General features: G+C 47.8%; 1 protein-coding gene across 3 annotated transcripts in view; it reads right to left on the reverse strand.

The window, feature by feature from the left end:
* Window positions 1–21909, reverse strand: part of FRMPD4 (FERM and PDZ domain containing 4) — a 566448-nt gene that overhangs the window by 11276 nt on the left and 533263 nt on the right. For all 3 annotated transcript variants that reach the window (XM_072818122.1, XM_072818121.1, XM_072818123.1), the window contains exons 8-14: window positions 18186–18317; window positions 16747–16866; window positions 11265–11401; window positions 7606–7732; window positions 5272–5361; window positions 4524–4706; window positions 2251–2389 (exon numbers count right to left, since the gene is read on the reverse strand). In XM_072818122.1, the coding sequence (XP_072674223.1) occupies window positions 2251–2389; window positions 4524–4706; window positions 5272–5361; window positions 7606–7732; window positions 11265–11401; window positions 16747–16866; window positions 18186–18317 (928 nt within the window). The remainder of the gene's footprint in view (window positions 1–2250; window positions 2390–4523; window positions 4707–5271; window positions 5362–7605; window positions 7733–11264; window positions 11402–16746; window positions 16867–18185; window positions 18318–21909) is intronic.

The following is a 21909-nucleotide window of genomic DNA, read 5'->3' on the forward strand; positions in this document are numbered from 1 at the left end:
TGGGGGTGGGGGGGTGTTTCTGAAGAGGAGAGGGAACTTGCAACTATGAGAGGATGCTAAGCCCCTGGCTGCTGCTCAGCTCGGGTCAACCAGGTGCTTGCTCTTTGGAGCGTGTTGACTCTCTCTCTCTCACCACCCCCAACCCCCTGCTTACACGCGCATTCCCCACACCCCCTGGTGGGGAGAGATACCCGGAGCACATGCCCTCACCCTCATTCTCAGTGTAGAACTGGGAGAAACGACTGAAAGGCTGAGGTTCCATTCTTTCCCCATGGAGATAATAGCTTTTGCCCCTCAAAATCTGATTAAACATTACACTGTGAGTCACCATCTACTGGACAGAATGGAGGCCCCTCATTACCGTGACTGTTTTTGACACGGTAGGTTGCGATTTCTTCACGCACCTCTACAATCTCAACAGTCTAGGGGAAGAAAGGTTTTATTTTCAAGATAAAATTCAAGATTTGAAGATAGATAGCCAAAAACTGGTTTTCCAACGCGAAAGGACTATGTTGCGTCGCAGAACTGACCTTTGGAATTTCCCGGGCCAGCGCGAAGTTGCTCGAAATCTCCTAGCTCAGGGAAAACAACTGCTCGTACAAATGTTCACCACCAGAGCCAGTGCACACTCGCCACCACCATTTCATTCCTTCCCTGTTTATCTTTTTTTTTTTTTTAAATTTTATTTATGATAGTCACAGAGAGAGAGAGAGAGAGAGAGAGGCAGAGACACAGGCAGAGGGAGAAGCAGGCTCCATGCACCGGGAGCCTGACGTGGGACTCGATCCCGGGTCTCCAGGATCGCGCCCTGGGCCAAAGGCAGGCGCCAAACCGCTGCGCCACCCAGGGATCCCTTCCCTGTTTATCTTTGATCACTTGTGTGTCTCAGGGTCCTTCTTTGCCTCCCATCTGTGTTCCCTTCCCTTCTCCATTTCTATCACTTTCTTCCTCAAGTTCTCCAACTCCTGCTTCCCTGCCACTTGTTGAAAGAAGTATCGGGCATCCTTTTAGGTGTCGTACACAAGTTCCTTCCGAACCCTTTTGTTGCAAGCTAACTTCTTAATCCCAATTTTACAAATGAAGAAACCCAAACTTAGAGAAATTTTAAAAAGCTACTTCCAGGTGGGGCTGGACCACATCTAGTTATAATTCAGAGTTGCCTTCTGGCATGCCTTGGCCACTCCCTCGTTTTCTCTTGGCTTCCCTTCTTCCTGTGACCAACTGCTTCCCCCTAACCAGCCATCATCATAAACTGTGCAAGTCTGCCGGGTTGTGTGTGTCTATCTGCAAATAACAAGATATTTATGGAATAATGATTTATGTTTTCTCCTAAGTCCGAAAGTGAGAGGATTTTCCTTTCTCCCCCCATCCCTTCAGAAATAGTGACAATGGGATTGCTTCTTAAGGCTTTCCCTTTCTTTTAAGAGAAACTCTGATTATGGAACCCCAGTGGGTCAGCAGCTCTGGCTTGAGGACTAGTGTCTGTTCGTCCATCAGCCACGTTTGCTGAGTGTTCACTGTAGATGGAAGTAAAGAGTCAAACACTAAAGAACAAAATTCTAAAGTGAATGAAAACCACCCACTCTCAAAGAAGCTGTTAACACCACAGCCCTCCTTGTCATCACTCATGAGCTATCCTGTCTTGTCAAGTGACTGAACCTGTTGGATGTCTTTGCCATCTCGATGCTCCTGCTACAGAGCTAAGATGGCTGCTGGGGTTCCTTCTAGAGGCCCAAGTCCAAGTGCTGGGTGAGACCCAAGTCCTCCAGTTGGTTTCAGAGCTCCCAGAATCCCGGCTGGAAGTCTGATGTAGGAGGAGGTGTCCGGATATCTGGGCCTAGGGCCCCTTAAGGAGGGAGAAGCCCTAAAGGTGGGGGTTCACAACTTCTATTGTGCATTCCATCATTGGCTCTCTGCATCCTGACCTCTGCAAGAGTGAGGCAGTAAAAACTCAGTCATAAAGACTGATGCTTACTGTCTTCAGAATAGGAAAATCACTCCCTTTGAAACACGTTCTCCAGCATTTCCAAGTGATGAGTAAAATAGGATGGGGGAAAAATGAATATTTTCACTAAAAAAAATAAGGCCACATCAGAATTATTTGAAGGCTTTTGTCTTAAATTTGGATATAAGACTTTTGAATGAGCACAATTTTAACTTTTCAAGAAATGTCCTTATTGTTGTCACATTTAGGTGACAGGGGATGGGGAAGGGAGGGGTCGGTGTGTCATGAGTTTAGGAAGAGAATACCTGTTTCCTGGGTTCCTGTATTTTTCTTGTTGGCCATGTTAAATATTGACCTCCTGGAATCCACAAGGAGCCGGTAGTAGCCAGCAGTTAAGCAGGCCAGGTTCATGGCATCTGATGATTCCATCAGCAGTGTGATGGGCTGCGCAAAAGAGAATAGTTTGGTTAAAGCCATCCCTCCTTAATAAGCTCCCTCAGGTAAGTTTGTGCTTATGAAATATAACAAAGAAAGTTACTGAGCAACCATTTCATTGGACCAAAAGGTCGGAAGTAATACCGAGAGCCTTGCTGAGAAACATTTAGGTGACGCCATCTTGAAAGCGTAGACATTTTGAATCTTCCCAAGTAATATTGGAATGGGAGAAAAAGATAACATTGGTTTTACTCCAAATAGTTAACATTTAAAAAAAGTGACAGGGACGCCTGGGTGGCTCAGCAGTTTGGTGCATGCCTTCGGCCCAGGGCGTGATCCCAGGGTCCCGGGATCGAGTCCCACATCGGGCTCCCTGCATGGAGCCTGCTTCTCCCTCCGCCTGTGTCTCTGCCTCTCTCTCTCTCTCTCTCTCTCATGAATAAGTAAATAAAATCTTAAAAAAAAAGTGATAGTCAGTTACCAAATGTGAACCTGGGATCCGAATAATCACAGGAAGATTAAGTTTGGGTTCATAGTGAAAATTAGTGTTGAAAAGAAGTAAAACTTCAAGTGAAAATTATGTCTAAGATGGAATGAAAAGTGTCAAAAAGATCCAGGAAAAGGATGCTCGCAAAAGACGTTGTAAATTCACAGGAGAGCAAAACAGATGCGAGTTGAGAAAAGGCCTTGCTATAGCTTTCTGGAAACAATGAGGTTATCATAGGATTGGAGACAAGTCTTGGGCATATGGGGAAGGAAGTGTTTAGTTGAAGCAATTATTCTCCTTGAATTAGGAAGGGTGGACTGGCTGGTGTGTTCTAGTTGAGAGAGAGAGAGAGAGAGAGAGAGAGAGAGAGAGAGAGAACTTGACAGAGGAATAAAGGAGCAACATGAAAGCAGACACCCAGAGAGGGACAGAAACGTCGAGGTGACCAGCTCTTGCTTTCACTCCCAGGTATGGGACCGTTGCCACGTTTGATGGCCCTGGCTAGTGGAATCTAACTTCCCACCCAAAGTCTCACGCTACTTAATAAACTGCCTTTTCTTTCTATTTCAATTGAGGTCTCCTCTCAAAGGATCCCACAATTCTTTCGTATAAGCAGGAAACCACCAATTGGGTCGTGCCACCTGCTTCTGTTGGGCTGAACGATCCCGTTATCAGGTGTGTGATGGCTGCATCCAATCCACGCTCTTCCCTACTGTTTCTATGAGGGGGCCATTCTTCTTAGCATCTTTGCTCATGGAGTGGGCCAGGCATTCTGAGTCTATTCTAGCACTTTGGCTGCCATGAAGTTCAACCAGAGTCCCTGGATTTTGCCCACGAAATGCCATGAACCATGGCCACCATGTCTGAGCTCCATACTCTCCCTTCCACGGTCACTTCGTCCCACTGCAGAGCACACAGAGGCTTTTGGATTTGCTATGTAGACAGAACCCTTGCCTGTTCTCAGAGCATTCCTCTTGGTTGACATGGCTTCTTTTTTTCCATGGAAGCAGAGATATGTTACCATGGCCAAAATCCAATGACTCATCTACTACTGGGGTAAGAAGGTAGGCCCAGGGGACCTGGATAATTTCCTGTCAACTTCTGTTTTGGGAGTAGAGTTCTGCCCTTTGAGGACCATCTCAGATTGTTGTTTTCAATGGAATGGCCATGACATTCACAGGGGCCAGATGTTCGGTCGGTTCTAATTGCTGTAGCACAAAAAGACAGACTGACTCAAGTCCTCAGCTTTTCCCAAAGAATAAACACATATGGGCTGGATCTCACAAAAGGGAATGGGAGTTCTTAACATAGTTGGGGAAAATCTCCCTGACTCTCTGGACATGAATATTCTAGAAGGTTAGCAGGGAAAAATCTCCCCCGCCTCCTCTCTGATTCATGCACTTGGGAGCTACAAGGAACCTCAGAAACGAACTGGTTTGCTTTCTCATGTATAGATGAAGACTTTGAGCAACTTGTCACGGCTCCTTAGGGAGGACTGGAGTCATCAGGCCTAGGTTGGGTGGATGTTTTCTGTAACTCGTCACATTTCTGATCCTCTGCCCACGTTGAAATTTTGACCGCTTTGTAAATATTGGCGGTGTTATCACAAATGTGCTGTTCAGATCAAGGCCCTGTGTCAGCACCTGAAGAATTTACCTTTACATCCAGCACATGGAGCTCCACCCGCACCAGGCTGTCCTCCTCGGTAAACATCTCGATCCTGTTGACGTGGCTGAAGTCAGCTAAAAGAGCCACCAGATTGGTTTTGGTGTTTATGACGTGGCTTATGCCATATCGGGGCCCAACCAGGAGAGTCACTTCTGAGCGCTTTTCCGCCTGCTGAGAGACGTTGACAAAGTATAAAAATCCTCGACCTCCAAAACACCATGCAGAGTTGAACCTGAGAGCCTATTCTTACAAGATCACATTTTCTTTAGGAAGTGTTTCTCGATCATATTGTGCTAAATCACCCAATTAGAAGAACCAGACATCATGATTGCATCGAGGCCCCGATAAAGTAGGAATAATGTAGAGAGTAAATGTTATCAGAGCACATAGATTCATAATCATGAGACACTTTTAGAAATGAGGATTTTTTTTCCCCCTCTTTTAATATGAAAGCAACTTCTGGCCCAATGATTTAAAAGAAGGCCATTGTAAGAGCGCATCAACTCTCTCGGTTCTTCATATTTCTTTTTCTAGGGCATTCTGCAGTGGTGTTATCTAGTTTAACATTTCTTCTGATATTTCCAGACTGGGGTGCAGCCGATTAGAAATGAAGGCTGGAAAAGATTCACAGCTGATTTGCTTTTGTCATCAAAGGCAGCTCATTCAAGACAGCCTATGGCAGTGACATTTTGCAGGCTTCCGTGGCTTCCAAGAGAAAGCAAGAAAAAGCAATTACCACTAATGTTGCCTTGAACACACGACCCCCGTACAGTCGAAGGTCACTGAGGAACTTGAGATAATGGACCTTGGCTTGCAGTGCAGAGAGCTGAGGAGAGAAAAGAAACCTCAGGTGTTAATTCCAGTGGGTATGGTGTGGTTTCTGCTGGAGACCAGCTAACCACAGGGGCGAACCAGGATGCTCTCACTGCCAACAGAAGGGGTGTGACAAGGACTCTTCATGACGAGTGAGGGTAAACTGCTATGTATTTGGGTTCGTAATAAAGGGTTGCAACAAGACATCCAGATTAAACCCTTTTTTTATTTGGGGGGAAAGGCCTGGCGGGGGAGGTCATAAACGTGGATCCGCTGGGCCGGGGCACTCAACAAAAGAGATAAGATGGTAAGATATTCCACTGAAATGTCTGCTCACTGGAGACCCCCAAGAGTCGAGTGGTGCTTTCCAATCGCAGGTAGGGACGAAGCGGGTTGTGTACAGGAGACTCACCTGTACACAGAGTTCGTGGGAGCCGTTTTGAACACACACCTGCCATCTACATACAGCCTGTGAAATAGGCTGGCCACGCTCATCTCAAGTTTCCTCCAGCCTTGGCATGTTTTCAGGGAAAATGAGCTTTCTGTGCTCCAATCATTGTAGAAATGTTGGGACTTGCCAGAAGTCCCTGTTTGATTAGTTCAACTCAAGGATCTACTGAGTTTCATAAAGGATATAAAACATAAAATTTTATCCAGGTGAGATGTATCTTTCGAAAGACTCAAAAATGGAGATTCCCACATCACAAAACAAGTACTTGATTGTTAACTATACCCAAATGCACTACCCTTTATGTCACTGGTAGCCAGCACTGTTGGGCCATCCTACTTCTTTCGAAAACCCAAAGCACTTTGCAAATTGATTTGAAAGCAAACCACTCACTCTTGGGTAGAAAAACTGACCTTTATAGAAAAACAGTGATCGATCGATCGATCGATCAATTCTAGAACAGTTAACCAAATCCAGTGGGCCACACTTGAAAAAAATCCTATTGGGCCAATCAAAAGAAATTAGCTTTGGGCAAATCAGAACCAAAAATTTAAAAAAAATTTTTTTTTTTAAAGTTTACTTATTTAAGTAATCTTTACACCCAACACGGGGCTTGAAATCAAGACCGCGCGGTCAAGAGCTGCTCGTTCTACCAACTGAGCCAGCCAGCCAGGCGCCCCTACAAAATCTTCATCCCTGACGTCCTGCTAGATTTCTGTGAGCTGAATGCTTTCAGAAATGAGGAAGTAAGGCAACAGTGGCTGGAGTGTGTCGAAGCTGATTTTACTTTTTAAAAAGCCATGGGGTGAGGAGGGAATAGCAATAAGTATGTTTTAGCCAGTAAAAATGACTTATAATCCAATACCAAGACCAAAGAATTACCCACATAAACAGTGATTTGTATTAGAGCCACCCAAGTCTCTATGGCCAATATCAATTGTTAAGTGTTCTCGGGTTGTAACACTGCTTCCAATTTTATAGGTCCTGTATTTTTAGGGTCCTCTTTCTGGTTCTTGAAGCCCTTTGCTTTTTATTGCCTATAAACATAACTCTCTATTCCGACCAACAAAGTTTTAAAATGCCCTTTCTGTGTCTTCTGATAAAAAAATAATAATAAGGGAGATTTTAACACTAATGGTGGTGAATGGCAGAAATAATTTTATCTTCCTTTCAGAAGTAAGATTTAATTCAGCGGTTGTCAACCGGGGGTGATTTTGTTCCCCAGGGCACATTTGGCAATGTCTAAAGACGTTTTCCACGTCGTGATGGAGGGCGTCTTGTAGGTAGAGACCAGGGATGCTGCTAAATACCACACAATGCACAAGACCGCCTCCCTCCGCCAGCAAACAATGATTCCAAATGTCAACAGTGGGGACGTAGGGAAACCCCGGGTTAAATAATGCGGTATCTGGTCTGCAAGGCCCCTTGCTGGCTGCTGTGCATTTAAGACAGTCTGAGCCGTACGCAAGAGCACGATGGAAATGCGCAGTCGTCTTGCAATTCTGTTCTCTAATCACAAGATCTCAGTGGCTATGCAAGGTTCTCTTGCACGCACACGTGAACACACACACACTCCGTACAACAAGGAGTCCATAGCTTACAAGAAAGAAAGAAGTCTCCACAAGAACACCTACTTTTCATTAGCCTTAGAAACAGGTTAATAGGGAAGAAAAGGGGTGGGGGCGGGGGTTATGCGGTGTTACTGCCTCTGAAAATATTTTATTCACGAGCTAATTTTAAACATTTTTAGAAATGCATGCAAGCCCGGCTCTTTAAAATCCATTTTCCATTAAGATGCAAATGTGATACCTTTTTACCCGGTGGTACCAAGTTTTGATTTGCTTTGACAAGGTGTGAAAGTGCTTTCTTTATGTTCTTCTCTTTCATGCTTTGCAGCACAGCAGAGGGAAGAAAAGTCTCTAATCCCCATTCTTTTCTGCAATAAAGAGCATATCTTTAATTTCACGTTCTTGTGATGATTAGTTATCTAAGACAAGATGGCACTCTGATGTTTGTGGGAACAAACGAACTCCGAGCAAGTCAGGAAATGGAGCTGGGGCCCCAATTAGGGAAGCAACTTTGAATTTACGCTCTGGGAACATACTAGCTGATTAGGAATACAGCTGTTTGCACCTTAAAGGAAACATAGCCTTCCCTCTCCAGAGAGAATGCCTTGGGGACCAGTGGAAATGGAGACCATTTGTCCAACCCTCTTGGAAGGCTGGAGTCTCACTGAATTCATTCACATACCTGAGTATGTATTTCCAACACCATTTCTGCCGGTTCCTTTGCTTACTGCCACTGTTACTACTCCCCGTCCCCCACACCGTCTCTCTCTTCACTAGAAGGGCCTATGCCAACTCCTTCATGCCCCAGACCGCTCTTCCCTCTCCTGCCACCCCCCCCCCCCCCCCCCGCCCAGTGGCTACTTCACTACAAACATACACTTCTCCGCCGGCCACATGATGTCCATCTAGCTCCTTCAGGCAACAGCTCTTGCTGGGTGCGTGTGTGCATGCAAGGAGCGCGGCTGGTGTGGTGACGGGGTGGGGGTCGTGACCCTTAAGTGTGTGTGGTACTGGTGGGGAGGCGCCACATTCCCGACAGGTGTGCACAGACAGGAAAAATGGGCAGCATTGGGTTAATAAGGTTTGTGGAGGGCCCATTTCCTCAGCAACGACTACACCCCTACCCCAGCAGGGTTCCATAGTTTGAACTCTATGAATTCCATCCTGATTGGTCAGGCGCCCATCCAGGGCCTTCTAAATACTATAAAGACCTTCAAGAAGGTTTGCTTGTGTCTCCGACTCCAGATCCCCTCCAAAGAAGCGTGGGAAGACGGCCTTCCCCCACTTGACCATCCATGCCCATCGCTGGTTAAGATGGTGTTTTTCATGATCACCATTTCCTCCTCCTCCTCCACTCGCACTTATTATTTCTACCCATCATCTGGCACTCCTTATGGGGTGCCTGGTAATTCTACTTGTATCAGCACTTTAAATCATTACTTTCGTATCTTTTTTTTTTTGTTTTTAAGATTTCATTTGTTTATTTGAGAGACAGAGAGTGTGAGCATGAGTGGCGGATGGGGCAAGGGCAGAGAGAGAAGACTCCCTGCTGAGCAGGGACACGGGGCTTGATCTCAGGATCCCGAGATCATGGCCTGAGCTGAAGTCAGATGCTCAACCGACTGAGCCACCCAGGCGACCCTCGTATCTTTATAATCAGATCATGAGTTCTTAGGATGCTCGGGATTATAATTTATACTTATTTGTACTTCCTGCTGTCCTAGCGTGAATACCACATAGAACGAATGCTCAGTGAACAGGGATTGGGTGAGTGAATGAATTAATAAGAACATCATCACAGACTTTGTGAGATTCTTACTCAAGCCAGTTATCTCTGGGAGGTTTCTGACTGTACCATATTCCAACTGGTAAAATGTGGGGACAGATAATAGGAACAGAAATGCATTTTAACAGTCTGAAAACCATGTCAAGTTGTACGGGCCGCTCTTTCACATGGAGGCCAGTATCATCCCTCCCCAGGAACATAAGAAAGGGGAATGGAGGGACCCCTGGATGGCTTGGTGGTTGAGCATCCGCCTTTGGCTCAGGGCGTGATTCTGGGATCCTGGGATCGAGTCCCGCATCGGGTTCCCCACAGGGAGCCTGCTTCTCCCTCTGCCTGTGTCTCTGCCTCTCTCATGAATAAATAAATAACATTTTTTTTTTAAAGGGGAACAGATGAGGGAGGGAATGTGCCCAACTGAGCCTAAGACCTCTCTGCGAGCCAAGTCGCTCTCAGGTGACACAGCACGTGTGGCAAGAAAGAGAGAAGCCATCTGCGAAAAAGAGTGGGCTGAGAAGGGAAGGCCCGAGGTTCTCAAATTGCACACAAGGGTTTGTCCCTTGGTGTAGACAGGAGAACCCAGAGTTGTGAGACTAGTGGCCTTGGAGCCAGAGCGCTGGAGCTCCCATCCTCCCCAAGACAGGCTCGCGAACTCATTGAGAAGCCTTTCCGCTCCCTGGTGGGTCACCCTGGCACAGCGGGAGTCGAGAAAGGCTTTCTAGGCAGCCCACGGGAAGCTTCTGTGGCAGGTGGGTCGCAAGGAGCTTGCACATCACTTGTGCAGATGGACAGGGCTCTAAGGCTTGCAGTGTTACGTGGCCATGTGGCTGCACTTCTGCCATCGACTTTGAAATATGAGGGTTCCTTGCTCTCAGCAGCAGAGCTGCCAAGACCAAGGGAGCGGTGGCTGCGGGGGGCTCCTGAATCACCTGCCAACGGCAGGCGCACAGGCGGGTGGCAAAGGGTTCTCTTTTAAAGGACGGGCCTTACGTCGACCTAACTGAAGGTAACGCAAACTGCTTTTTTGTAGGGTGGAATCTTCTCTGGCCAAAGAGCAGGAGTGAGCTGATGCGGAGCGAGACAAGGCAGCCCGATTTCCCGCAGAACATTCGAATCACAGAGCCTGGCTTGAGCATGCGGCCTTCTTTCCCACCGTCACGGCTCTTTGCCACAAACACCATCCTTCCCCATGGTGACGGAGCGTTCCTTTTACATCGCACTTAGGCACCTAAAGTGATCTCAGGTGACGCGGGCCACCTTTAAAGCACAGGTATTTCCACTGACTGCCCTAACTAGCACAGTGCGAGCCCCGCCGCCCGGGCCCGAGTCCTGAGCCCTCTGGCTCGGAGCCGTGGGACTTGGGCAAAGCAACCCGTCATTGTGCCTGGGTTTGCTCATCTGTAACCTCCAGTGAAAATGCTACCGATCTCCTAGGGATGTCACGAGAACTTAAAGACCTGCATGTCTGAAAGGCACTGACACCTAAGCCTGGCTTAGGACCAGAGTCTGCTTAGGAATCTTAAGACGTGCGCTTCACTTGAAATCGGCTCCCCATTTTCACCACAACTTGCTAATGGTGGATTGTGCAAGGAGTGCCCCCCTCCCACCTGGTGCATTGTGCAAGGAGTGCCCCCCTCCCACCTGGTGCATTGTGCAAGGAGTGCCCCCCTCCCACCTGGTGCATTGTGCAATGAGTACCCCTCTCCCACCTGGTGCATTGTGCAAGGAGAGCCCCCCTCCCACCTGGTGCATTGTGCAAGGAGTGCTCCCCTCCCACCTGGTGCACTGTGCAAGGAGTGCCCCCCTCCCACCTGGTGCACTGTGCAAGGAGTGCCCCCCTCCCACCTGGTGCATTGTGCAAGGAGTGCCCCCCTCCCACCTGGTGCATTGTGCAATGAGTACCCCTCTCCCACCTGGTGCATTGTGCAAGGAGTGCCCCCCTCCCACCTGGTGCACTGTGCAAGGAGTGCCCCCCTCCCACCTGGACCGAACACGGTGTTCGGCCCCTTTGCCCGCCTTGCCCCGGGGTTTTGGGAACGGAGGCCACGTCCCCAAACGCGCCGGCATTAACGGAGGCCCCCCGCGGCGCCCCTCGCGGCCTGGGGCCCAACACTTACTCGATGTACTTGAGGGAGATTTTCTGTGTCTGCTTGGTGGTGACGGTGGCGATGTACATCTGCAGGGCCGCCAGCCGCAGGGCGATGTCGTACTTCAGCTCGGGCCCAAACCGCTCCTGAACAACGTCGTTGCAACTCTGCGAAACGGACACCAGCAGGGGGCGCCGCGCGTCAAAGAAAGGGCGGCAGGGTGGCGGGGACAGGGGACCTGCACCCCCCCCACCTTCCTGCCCGGCCAGGAGGCCAAGCGTGCACCGTGCAAACACTGCCGCCAGGCCGCGTGGAACCCGGTCAGCACCAGCACGGAGGCCGCGCGACACATGCCACCGCGGCCGCCAAGGGAGCTGCGGCTGGCGTGGTGGCTGTTTGTAAAAACAACGAGGAGCCGAGGCCCACGTCGGAGCACAGGTGCCACCATGCGCCCTGCAGAGCCCGGCGGGCGCCGCGTGGCTTGTGCCGGGGGCGGAATCCTGGGTTCGAATCCTGTTCCTCCACGTCGGAGGGTGGGAACTCAGGCAAGCGCCTTAACTAGTCGGTGCCTCAGTTTCTACTTTAGTACACTTTAGTACAATACTGCTCGCCATTCCCAGGGTCAGGGCGAGGATTCCACGAGTGAACCACGTGAAGGACCCCACCGGGTCCGGGTCCGTTGTAAGTGATCGCCCGCAGAAACAGCTGTCGGGGCCACATCCCTAACTTCCTCCTCGTGCCTAGAGCAGCCGGGGAGGTCGTTGGCAAGGTAGTGGGCTCACCCCTGCCCGCTTCGGAGGCCTGGCCTTCCCAACGGCCACCGGTGCATGGAACTGCGACCACTTTGCCCTTGCAGCCTCGGTTTACCTGTTTGTGCAATGGGGGTTCGTGCCAAGGGCCTTACGGGGCGGGAGTGGAGGGAGTGCAAGGGCCCCCCCAGGGCGAGCTCCGTCTGGTGGTCCAGGGTCGTGCCTCTCGGCTCATCCCATCAGCCCTAAGCGGGAAGTCATTCCCTCCCCGCCTCCCTCCTCCATGCGGGCTTCTCCCTTTGCTCCTCCTCCAGATCCTATACCTGTTGGGGTTGCAAGCCAGCACCCCTTGCTGGAGGCAGGTCACAGGGCGGGCTGAGTGCACTTCTAGGCTACCATATTGCTTTAGTGTTGGGTTCCTAGTTACTTCCAGGTGCCTTGGGGTGTCCATAAAGGGGCACCGTGGGGTTGAGCGTCACCCTACAGTCTCGCAAAGGGTGAAGGTGAGGAAGCCACTTGGCACAGTGCCAGGCCACGAGCAGCCCTTGAGGCTTGTAGGTAAATCATTATTATTATTATTATTATTATTATTATTATTATTATTATTTTTGGTAAATCATTTTAGTACATGGCCTTCTTCTAGTGCTGCTATTGCACGTCACGCAGGATTTAGAGACGCAAGCCTTGATCCTAGGCTCTGTCAACGACTGATCAAATGACCTGGGACATGGCATTTCATCCCTCAAGTCTGTCTCCCCAGCCGAATAGCGGGCTAACTCTCACGATTGCTGGCACACCTGTAAGGATGTTTCATGAAACGGAATGCGCTTCATTAGGGTGAGTCACCACTCTTATTTCTCTGAAGAGTTGTGACGGGGACTGTTGTGTCCTATTCCTTTCACACCCTGTGTTTAACCAGACTTCTTGGGTGAGGTTTTTGTCAGGGTGATTAGTCACTTAATTACATTATATAATTAGTTCAGACTGATCCTGGAGAATTAGCGTGAAGTCTGACATGTATATTGTGCGGTACGGATCGTGCTTTTATTACTCATAATTACATTACTGAAAATACAGTTCACACGAGCAAATGGTGGTCGTTGTTTTGCCGAAGAGAGGTCCTGACAGACTCTACTTGGGGCCCCCAGAAAGTTCCTTTACAACGGACATGTCAGATGCTAAGAAGGAAACCAATGCCGCGCAAGTGTCTTAAAACGCTTTGTGGCCTCTTAGGTGTTGTCCTGTTGACGAGTTGGGGGGACAACCGTTCTCTTCATAGCTAGCACACGGGCGATTATGAGTAACAACCGTCTGAATGGCGAGGGTTTTCTGTTACTGTATATGCTAAAGTCTGTGAAATACGTCATGGCCCATTAACAAGTGGGAGGCTAACAGCTAGGACCATATTCGAACTTCTGCTCGTCTGGAGTCAAGGGCTGTTGCCCTCAACAGGAACCCACAAAGCTGAACGGGGTTTGGTCGTTGTAAGATGATATACATTGCTTCTGCTTACTCTTTTGTTCTCTAGGCTAATTTTACTGCATCTTTTTAGTGCCTTAGAATCGACATGGGCACCCGGCACCATTTGCAGATCCGCTGACTTATGTTAGACAGCTAAGTTATTTTAGACACACCTCACATTCTGTGATACAAAGGCTGATGCCAAGAAATTCTCATTTCCTATTCTCAGTGGAGGACATAGGGGATGATGGGAGCTTAATTTTGGTCCACCACACATGGCTTCCCACCTCCTTCCCTCCCTCCATTGGCTGGTCCCTGAAGGGGTGGCTGGCTGGTCCACCACCCATGCAACACCCAGGGTGGGGAAGCAGAAAACATCATCACAGTGTTTTGCGAGTCCCTGGGCAGGATCGCGGGGCAGGCTTTCCACTCCCCAGCAAGGCCCCACGAGAATAACAAGTGTATCTTTTGACTGAGGAAGATCTCCATGCGCTGCATTCGATTTGAGTAGACAAACCTTGAACAGAACCGTGCTTAGCAGGTCTCCTGGTCTACGGAAGAGGTCGGCCCTCCGCGGGAGAAGCACAACCGCGTTCCTCTTTCGTAAATGCAACGGGCATTTTTTTTCCCCAACATGTGATAGTTTTTCTACGGTTATTTCAAATAAATTAATGCATATTTTTAAAGGCAACCGGCATCGCTAAGGGGGCTGTTGCAAACAGGAGCGGAGTAAAATGGTTTGGAAGCATCATCTTGTGGATGGGAGGGGTGCAGCATTATAGAGAATGCCAAGTGAATGCTTCCGTCGTCTACACCGATGCCCTGACTGGCACCTGTAACTATTTCCTTGCAACTCACAAGCTGAGCTGCTGTGGCAAAGCCCCGGATTGGGTCTCAGCAGGAATGGGGGGGCTGGAGAGGCAGTAACTGCCGGCTCAGAATCAGGCGGTCACGTCTGGGTTACTCGGCCTGCAGGGCCCAGGGCTTCTAGCTGAGGGGTCCAGGTGACCCGAGGTCCCACTTAGAAAAGCCAGGTCATGACAGTTTTGCCGTCCTGGGTAGGGAATGGTGTAAGGTGCAATGCACATTTCTTTACTTGATGAACAGGGTACACCGCATAGGACTTGTCTTTTCCAGATGCCTCGGGGTTATGGTCATGACCATTAATCATCTAATCATCCTACTGTGCCGGAGCTACTGCAGTCTCTTCCAAGACCACTGAGGTGGGGAACGTTTTAAGTGGACCTTGCCTTTAGTGCCCCATCTGCTGGAATGTTCTAGTACATATTCTGCTTCTTTCTCCTTCGACCTTAATTTCTGTTCTCTAGGGCTTAGCGCCACTTTAATTTACGTCACCATTCCCAACCTCTGGCCTTTAGCTTGTCTGTGTTTCTGCCGTCTTCTACTGGTTTTCTTTTCCCACTCAACTTTTCAAAGACCACAAAAGTTTTGAAATGTGCAAGGAAATACTGAGAATAGGAAAACAAAAACCAGTTTATCAACTACCTAGAACTAACAAACGTTTCTATCTTTTTTTTTCCTTTTTTCCAATGTCTTTGCTTTTTTGTTTCTGATGATTCTAGAAATCTCTGCCTTATACAGGTACGCCCAGCCAAAGGGAGCACATCCTTGGGGTTTTTTTTTTTTTTTCCTTGCTTTGGCATTTTCTCCCTTTTCTTTTGTCAAGGGAGGTTACATTTAGGTTTACAATCTCTTTGAGTAGCTCTAATGTGAGATGCTTAAACTTCAGGTAAACGGGTTCTTACTGTTTAATGTGATTGTACCGGGAATTTAAGTGAGAGTAATGGGAAGCAGTTACGGAAAAATACAGGGACATCTCCTAAATGTCAAACGAATAAATTCCCTTTGGGGCAAACTGGTAAAGATTCTCATCTCTCGAAGCCTTGTTTTTTGAGAATTGTAACCCAGAATTGGAGAGAGTCAGTCTGCAAAAGATACTATTTTCTCAAAGTCTTATTCCCTTGAAATTAAGTATTCCATTTTAAGGAATATCACATTTCACAACAATCTAACCAGCAAATAAATGAGTGTATAAATGGGTAAATAAAGGAGAGAAGGGAAAGAAAATATTTTTTATAGTAGAAAGTCAAACAATAAATGAAGAAAAAATAATGGAATTAGAAGAATCACCATTTTGAACCCTTGCAGTAATAGTGGATTTGGGCAAGAACCATCAGTGAAGATGAAAACCAGTGAGTGAAAGGGTATTAAGAGAGTTGCAAGCACCTCTCCACGAATTACTTATTCATTACCAAAAAACCCTAGTAACCTCTGGATGGATAGCTTTGGGGAACATCACCGTAACCAAGGGTCAAAGTTAAGCTCATCGTTAAGGGGACAAACGGACCTCAAATGTCCCCTGATATGGTGCCCAGGTGACATAACCTCAACCTCATCAGGAGAAAACATTAGACCAGGAGGTTTCTACAAAATAACTGCCCAGTACTCCTCAAAACTGTCAAGGTCTTAGAAGACTGTGGAATATTCTGGATTTAAGGAAATTAAAGTAACAAGACATTTAGATGCAAAACAGGATCCTGGCATGGATCCTGTTGTAGGAGAAAATGGATTTCCAGAAGAAAAAGGCCATTTAGGGGGCAGTAGGCAAAATCTGGATATAGGTTGTACACCAGGATGGAAATATATCTGTGTTAAATTTCCTTATTCTGTTAATCATACCAAGATTATATGAGAAAATGTCCTGTGCTGGGAAATACACACTGAAGTAGCTAGGGGTAAATCAGCAGGATTTGGTAAATGGCATTCATATGCTTTAGAAAAAGGACTTGTGTGTGTGCGTGTGTGTAGGGGGAGAACATGTGTTCTCACTAAAAATAAAGTAAATATGTAAAATGTGAACAACTGGTGAGTCTGTGTGAAGATTATCAGAGTTCTTTTACTACTCTCGCAACTTTCTCTTAAGCATGATAGGATTTCAAAATGAAAAGGGAAAATAAAAAAAACACACCATGGAATGGTTTCACAATGCCCTGAGCTTGGGATGGGGGAAAAAGAGGAAGAAGATCCCAAATGCAAGCATTTAGGGGCAAAACCCTGCACTTAATTCATCCCCCGGCGAAACGAACAAGGGGTGATGGAAAGGGAAGTGGGCGGGGGGTTGGGGTGACTGGGTGACGGGTACCGAGGGGGGCACTTGGTGGGATTAGCACTGGGTGTTATACTATATGTTGGAAAATACTCCAATAAAAAAAATACAACAAAAAAAAAGAAATAACTCATCCTCCGGTATTACTATAAAGCATGCTCCAATTCTCACATACCTGAACATAGAGATACTCGAAAGCAACTGGATCTCTCCTTAAAAGGTCAATTGGATCCTTTGGGACGAAGCTAATGCGGAAAAGACACCTCATCTTATGGGAGCTGGGCCGCTGTGTCACCTGGAAGAGCAGACCAGACACGAGCATCCGTCAGTGCTGGCCGAGGGACACGGAAGCAAAGGCACGTGTGTTTGGACACCAAGGAAGGAAGTGGTCCAAGTTCTTTTGCTACGTGTCCTGGATCCTGGTTCCCTGAAAACTGCACATATCCTGGGTCGGTTCCCCAGAAGCAGACCCTGAGTGGAGGGACCCGCTAAGGAACTGCTCCCAGGAGAGGCCAGGAAGGGAGTGGGCAAAGCGGGGCAGGCAGGAGAGCCGAGCAAGGGCACAGAAGCCAGCAGTGGGTCGCTCTGGCCTACACGGTAGAGCCACCAGGACCCGAGCCAAAGGACCACTGATCAGTCATTGGGTTCAGGCTGGCCCAGGGGGATGCGAATTTCCAGGTGCGGACAGCATGGGTGGCAGTGGTCTACGGGCAGTCCTCTGGAGACGATCCGAGGGTGCTGGGGCTGTAAGTCGTAGCACTCCAGAACTAGGGTGGGGGTGGGGGGCCGAGAAGGAGATCGGGGGGTGGGGGGGGAGTGCAGAGACTGCTATTACTCTCTAACACCGCTGTGGGTTTCTCCCTAAATCAGACTCCAGACTGATTACAGCAGGGAGAGAATGACCATGGCTCCCCTCACGTCCCCCCCCTTCCCCAAAGTTCCCTTATCCCTGAGCTCTCCTACAGAAGAGGAGTTTGTGGGAATCCCTTATACTTCCAGCAAAGACTCTGCTTGTGTCGAATCACAAGAGAAGTCAGGGTGCCACGCGGAATTCAGCAGCCAAGCAGCCTGCTTGTCTCCCGAGAACAGATGGGGGTGGCACTTCGGTAACCAGGAACTGGGACGCATTGGTGGATCACGTATTTACGGTGGGCAGACTGGGGCAGGGATTCCAAGCTTCCACCAATAGTCACCAGTATGCAACCCAGAGCTTAAGACAACGAAATAGAGTTTTGGCTTCATTTCAGTAATCTCAGGAGCTGTTTCCTGTCGACAGTTTCAAGAGATCGATTGTCAGAACAGGTGAACGAGTCGTTGCCCTAACACAAAATATGATTCTACGGAGCCATATTCCCAGTGAGTAGTTGCGGAGTCTGTGACAGTTCTGTATGTGACACCGATCGACAATCTATGAAAAATTGCCCAAAAAGAGAAACATTACCTTGAGATGTAAAGCCCATTATGAACGCCAGAGCTTTCTTTAGCGGCAATACCCAGGGCTGCAGTGAGTACGTTTAAAGGGTCGGAGGACAAGGGAATTCTGGGGCCGGGCAGCCTCTGCTTTCAGCAGCAGGTGTAATTTCTGCTCTCACCTGGGGGTGTAATTTCACACACCTGAGTTAGAGTCTCCTGTTCGTGAAGCAAAAGCAGCTTGGTTCCGGCCCCTTCCGTCCTCTGCTCCAGCATGAGGGAGAAGTGTTCGATGCCTTTGATGGAAAGCTTCTCTTGAAGAGTTAAGATGACATCCTTACAAGGAAACATTGACAAGATGCCGTCAACATCAGCAAGGCCCGCGTGCCGAGCTTACCAGGAATGACAACTGTTGCACGAGTAGGCTCCAGATCTTTCAGTTTTATACCTCTGGTTCATTCCGAAGCTTGATGATCCTTTTCCTGACCTCACCCACCGCCCCAAATCATTACGGAGCTCAGAAACAGGGAGGCAACAAGTTGACTCGTTGGAGGAGGTGCCTACTTAAGTCTTAACTTAGGGAGGGAGAGACTCTTAAGCAGGCTCCACCCTGGGTGCTTGATCTCAGGCCCCTGAGATCATGACCTGAGCCAAAATCAAGAGTCGGATGCTTAACCGACTGAGCCACCCAGGCGCCCTTCTGTTAAAAAAAAATGTAGTAGGGATCAGGGAATGGTGGTTTCCACTCCCAGCTCGACTTCATGTTAGCTGTGCAGCTTAAGGCAAGTTATTTAACTTCTGAGTGTCTTAATGTCCTTATCTATAAACTGGGGATAATACTAATACCAGCCTCCGAAGAGACATAAGGACTAAATGAGTTCATACACAGCACACATTTATTGTAGCACCGCTCGATAGAGTTAGGGTACTGTAACAATATACGTTATTGTTATACAAGAATACAATATAGTAGCTTTTATTTTAAATCTCTGGGGGAAAGTAGAATGAGCAAGCTTTGTTAGCAATCCTCTGCAGGATTAAACATCTATGACCTGATAGGTGTTCTACACGGAAGCCCATGTTTACTGCAGTGCAAAAGAAATGTCTTTGAAAATGAAGGAAAAAAAAACACATACATTTTTTTCATGTCTTTGAAAACCAGTAAATGATCTCTCTTCAAGATATTTTTTACTCCGATGCTAAAAATCCCAAAGAGCAGTGCTTTGCAACCCCAGAGCAATTCTGTCTCATAGTAACATTTGGCAATTTCTGGAGACATTTGTGGTTGTCATAATGGGGTTGGGGCTGCTATTAATATCGAGGAATGCAGCTAAGCATCGTGCTCTGGACAGGCCCCGCAATAAGGAATTACCTCGTCCAAAGTATCAACAATGCCAAGATAGAAAAACCCTACAATACAGAGTAGGTTTTTTTTTTTTTTTTTTTTACTGAGCTGTCTGAAATTTTGATTCTTTTCTACAGACCTTTCTTAATTTCCTCAAGCTCCTTTAATGGTTTTGCTGTTATTTACTTTTTTCTTTTTAAGTAAACTCTACCCCCAACGTAGGGCTTGAACTCACGACCCCGAGATCAAGAGTGGCATGCTCTACCCACTGAGCCAGCCAGCCGCCTTTCCCTAGGCCTCTTTATTTTTTTTTATTTTTTGATTTTTAAATTTAACTTAATTTAATTTTTAATTTTTTTCCCTAGGCCTCTTTAAAACCAAGATCCCCGTACCCACTCACCACCGAAGAAGTCATTCCACAGAAATGCCTTGACTATATTGAATTTCATAAGAAAGATTCTCTGTGTCATAATTTTTGTTCAAGGCCCAGAAAAGAACAAACAAAACCAGCCTTTGTGTGGCAACACATAGTTTATAAACTATTCTCCTGAAACACCAGGGAGGACACTGGAAAATCAGAAAATCGATAGCAAGTTTTTCTTCCCTGTGATTCTGTAGCAAGAATTTTGGCAATTTTTATTAAACAGTGTCATATCCCTTTCGTAACTATACTATTTCTATTTTACGCCTACCCACCTGTGTCTGTGGCGATAGTAAAGCTGTTAGGTACGAGCTAAGCAAGCTTTAATTTGCTGTGAGTTCTGCACCGTTCCCTGTCTTCTCACCACCATCTGCCACCCTCAGGGAAATCACACTCACTCTAGGGTGGGTTCCTAATAAAAAGGCCACAGGGAATTAACAGCAGGGCTCTCTTTTAAATTTAGAGTTCTTTCTGTTAAGGAATGCATGCAAGTCCTAACCTATACCTTCGGATGGGGTAGGGGGTCTAATGGCAAGGAGCTCTCCTGACTATTTGGTATCATAGACCAAGCCATGGTGTCACAGGGCGTTATCATGATGCGGTGCTCTGGGTTATCTCAGGGCTATTTATTTATTTATCTAATTTAAAAGATTTTATTTATTGATTCACGAGAGACACACAGAGAGAGGCAGAGACACAGGCAGAGGGAGAAGCAGGTATCCTGTGGGGAGCCCGATGTGGGACTCGATCCCGGGACCCCGCGATCACGCCCTGAGCTGAAGGCAGGCGCTCACCCACTGAGCCACCCGGGTGTCCCATCTCAGGGCTCTTCCAACTGTGGCCTGGCCCGCGCCCAATCTGGTCATGCCCATTCATTTGCACATTGCGTGTGTAGTAGAGGCTTCGTCTTGCCTTAAAGAAAGTTTTGCCTCCTGGCTCCCGGCTCTTGGGAGGTAAAGTGTAAGCCCGTGGAGTGTACTGCCCCAGGAGTGTCTGTGTACCTGGGAGCCAGGTAGAGAGCAGAGAGCCTGTGCTAACGACGTGAGGGCCTTGGGCCAAGTCGTACCAGCTCGACCTCTGCAGGAGCAGGATACGGGAGCTCAGCTGGTCTATGTGGCCAACGTCTAACAAAAACCCTGAACACCAAGGCTCAGGGGAGCTTCCCGGGTTGGCGCTACCACACACACGTGGTCACCTGTCACTGCTGGGAGAAATAAGAACCATGTGAAGGACCCCACAGGGAGAGGGCGTTGGGAAGCTGTAAGCTGGGAAACTCTCTTGCCCTATGCACCTCTGCCCCCTGGTGATTTTAATTTGTATCCTCTGGCCGCGATAAACTGGAACTGTGAGGGCACCTGGCGGGCTGAGTCAGTGAAGCGTCTGCCTTCGGCTCAGCTCATGATCTCGGGGTCCCGGGATGGAGCCCCATGTCGGGCTCCCTGCTCAGCGGGGAGTCTGCTTCTCCCTCTCCCTCTGTGATCCCTCTCGCTTTTGCTCTATCAAATAAATAAATAAACTCCTGAAAATAAAAGACCTGCAATTGTGCTTCTAACAATTTGCTGAGTTCTGTGAGTCCTTCAAGTGAATTATGGAACCAGAGGGCGGACTTAAGGACCTCTCCGAACACACCGTCTACGGCTGCTTTTATGATACACCAACAGAGCAGAGTAGTTTTGAAAGGGATCAAATAGGCCACAGGGCTGGAGATATCTACTCTCCTTCCAGAAGTCCGCCCACCTCTAGGCTAGCAGATCAATAATAAGAGTAACACGTTGCCATACACGGATTTTGAGTAGGAATAAAGGGAAAGGACTTTGTCAGCCGCCCCCATTGAAAACGAGCAGTCTTGCACGAAGCTGATATTTCATGTGGAAGGAGTTGAGGATGGCTTATACACTCCATCATCAATCTAGAATACTGTCTGCCCTGTTACGTGCTACGTCACCACCTATTTAAAGCAATTCCAAACAGGCTGCTTGTTGGTGTTGTGGCAATAAGTGACAGGGCCTTGGCACAAATGCTTCCACTCCCAAGGTCCATGCTGACTAATATAAAAAACCCGAGAATTCGGGGTTGACTCTTGACAGACATTTTTAACACAGACTTGATATTCTCTTGATACATTATTATACAGATCATCACTACTACTTTTTTTTTTTAAA

The sequence above is a fragment of the Canis lupus genome, chromosome X (assembly GCF_048164855.1).
Source record: "Canis lupus baileyi chromosome X, mCanLup2.hap1, whole genome shotgun sequence".
Classification (NCBI taxonomy): domain Eukaryota; kingdom Metazoa; phylum Chordata; class Mammalia; order Carnivora; family Canidae; genus Canis; species Canis lupus.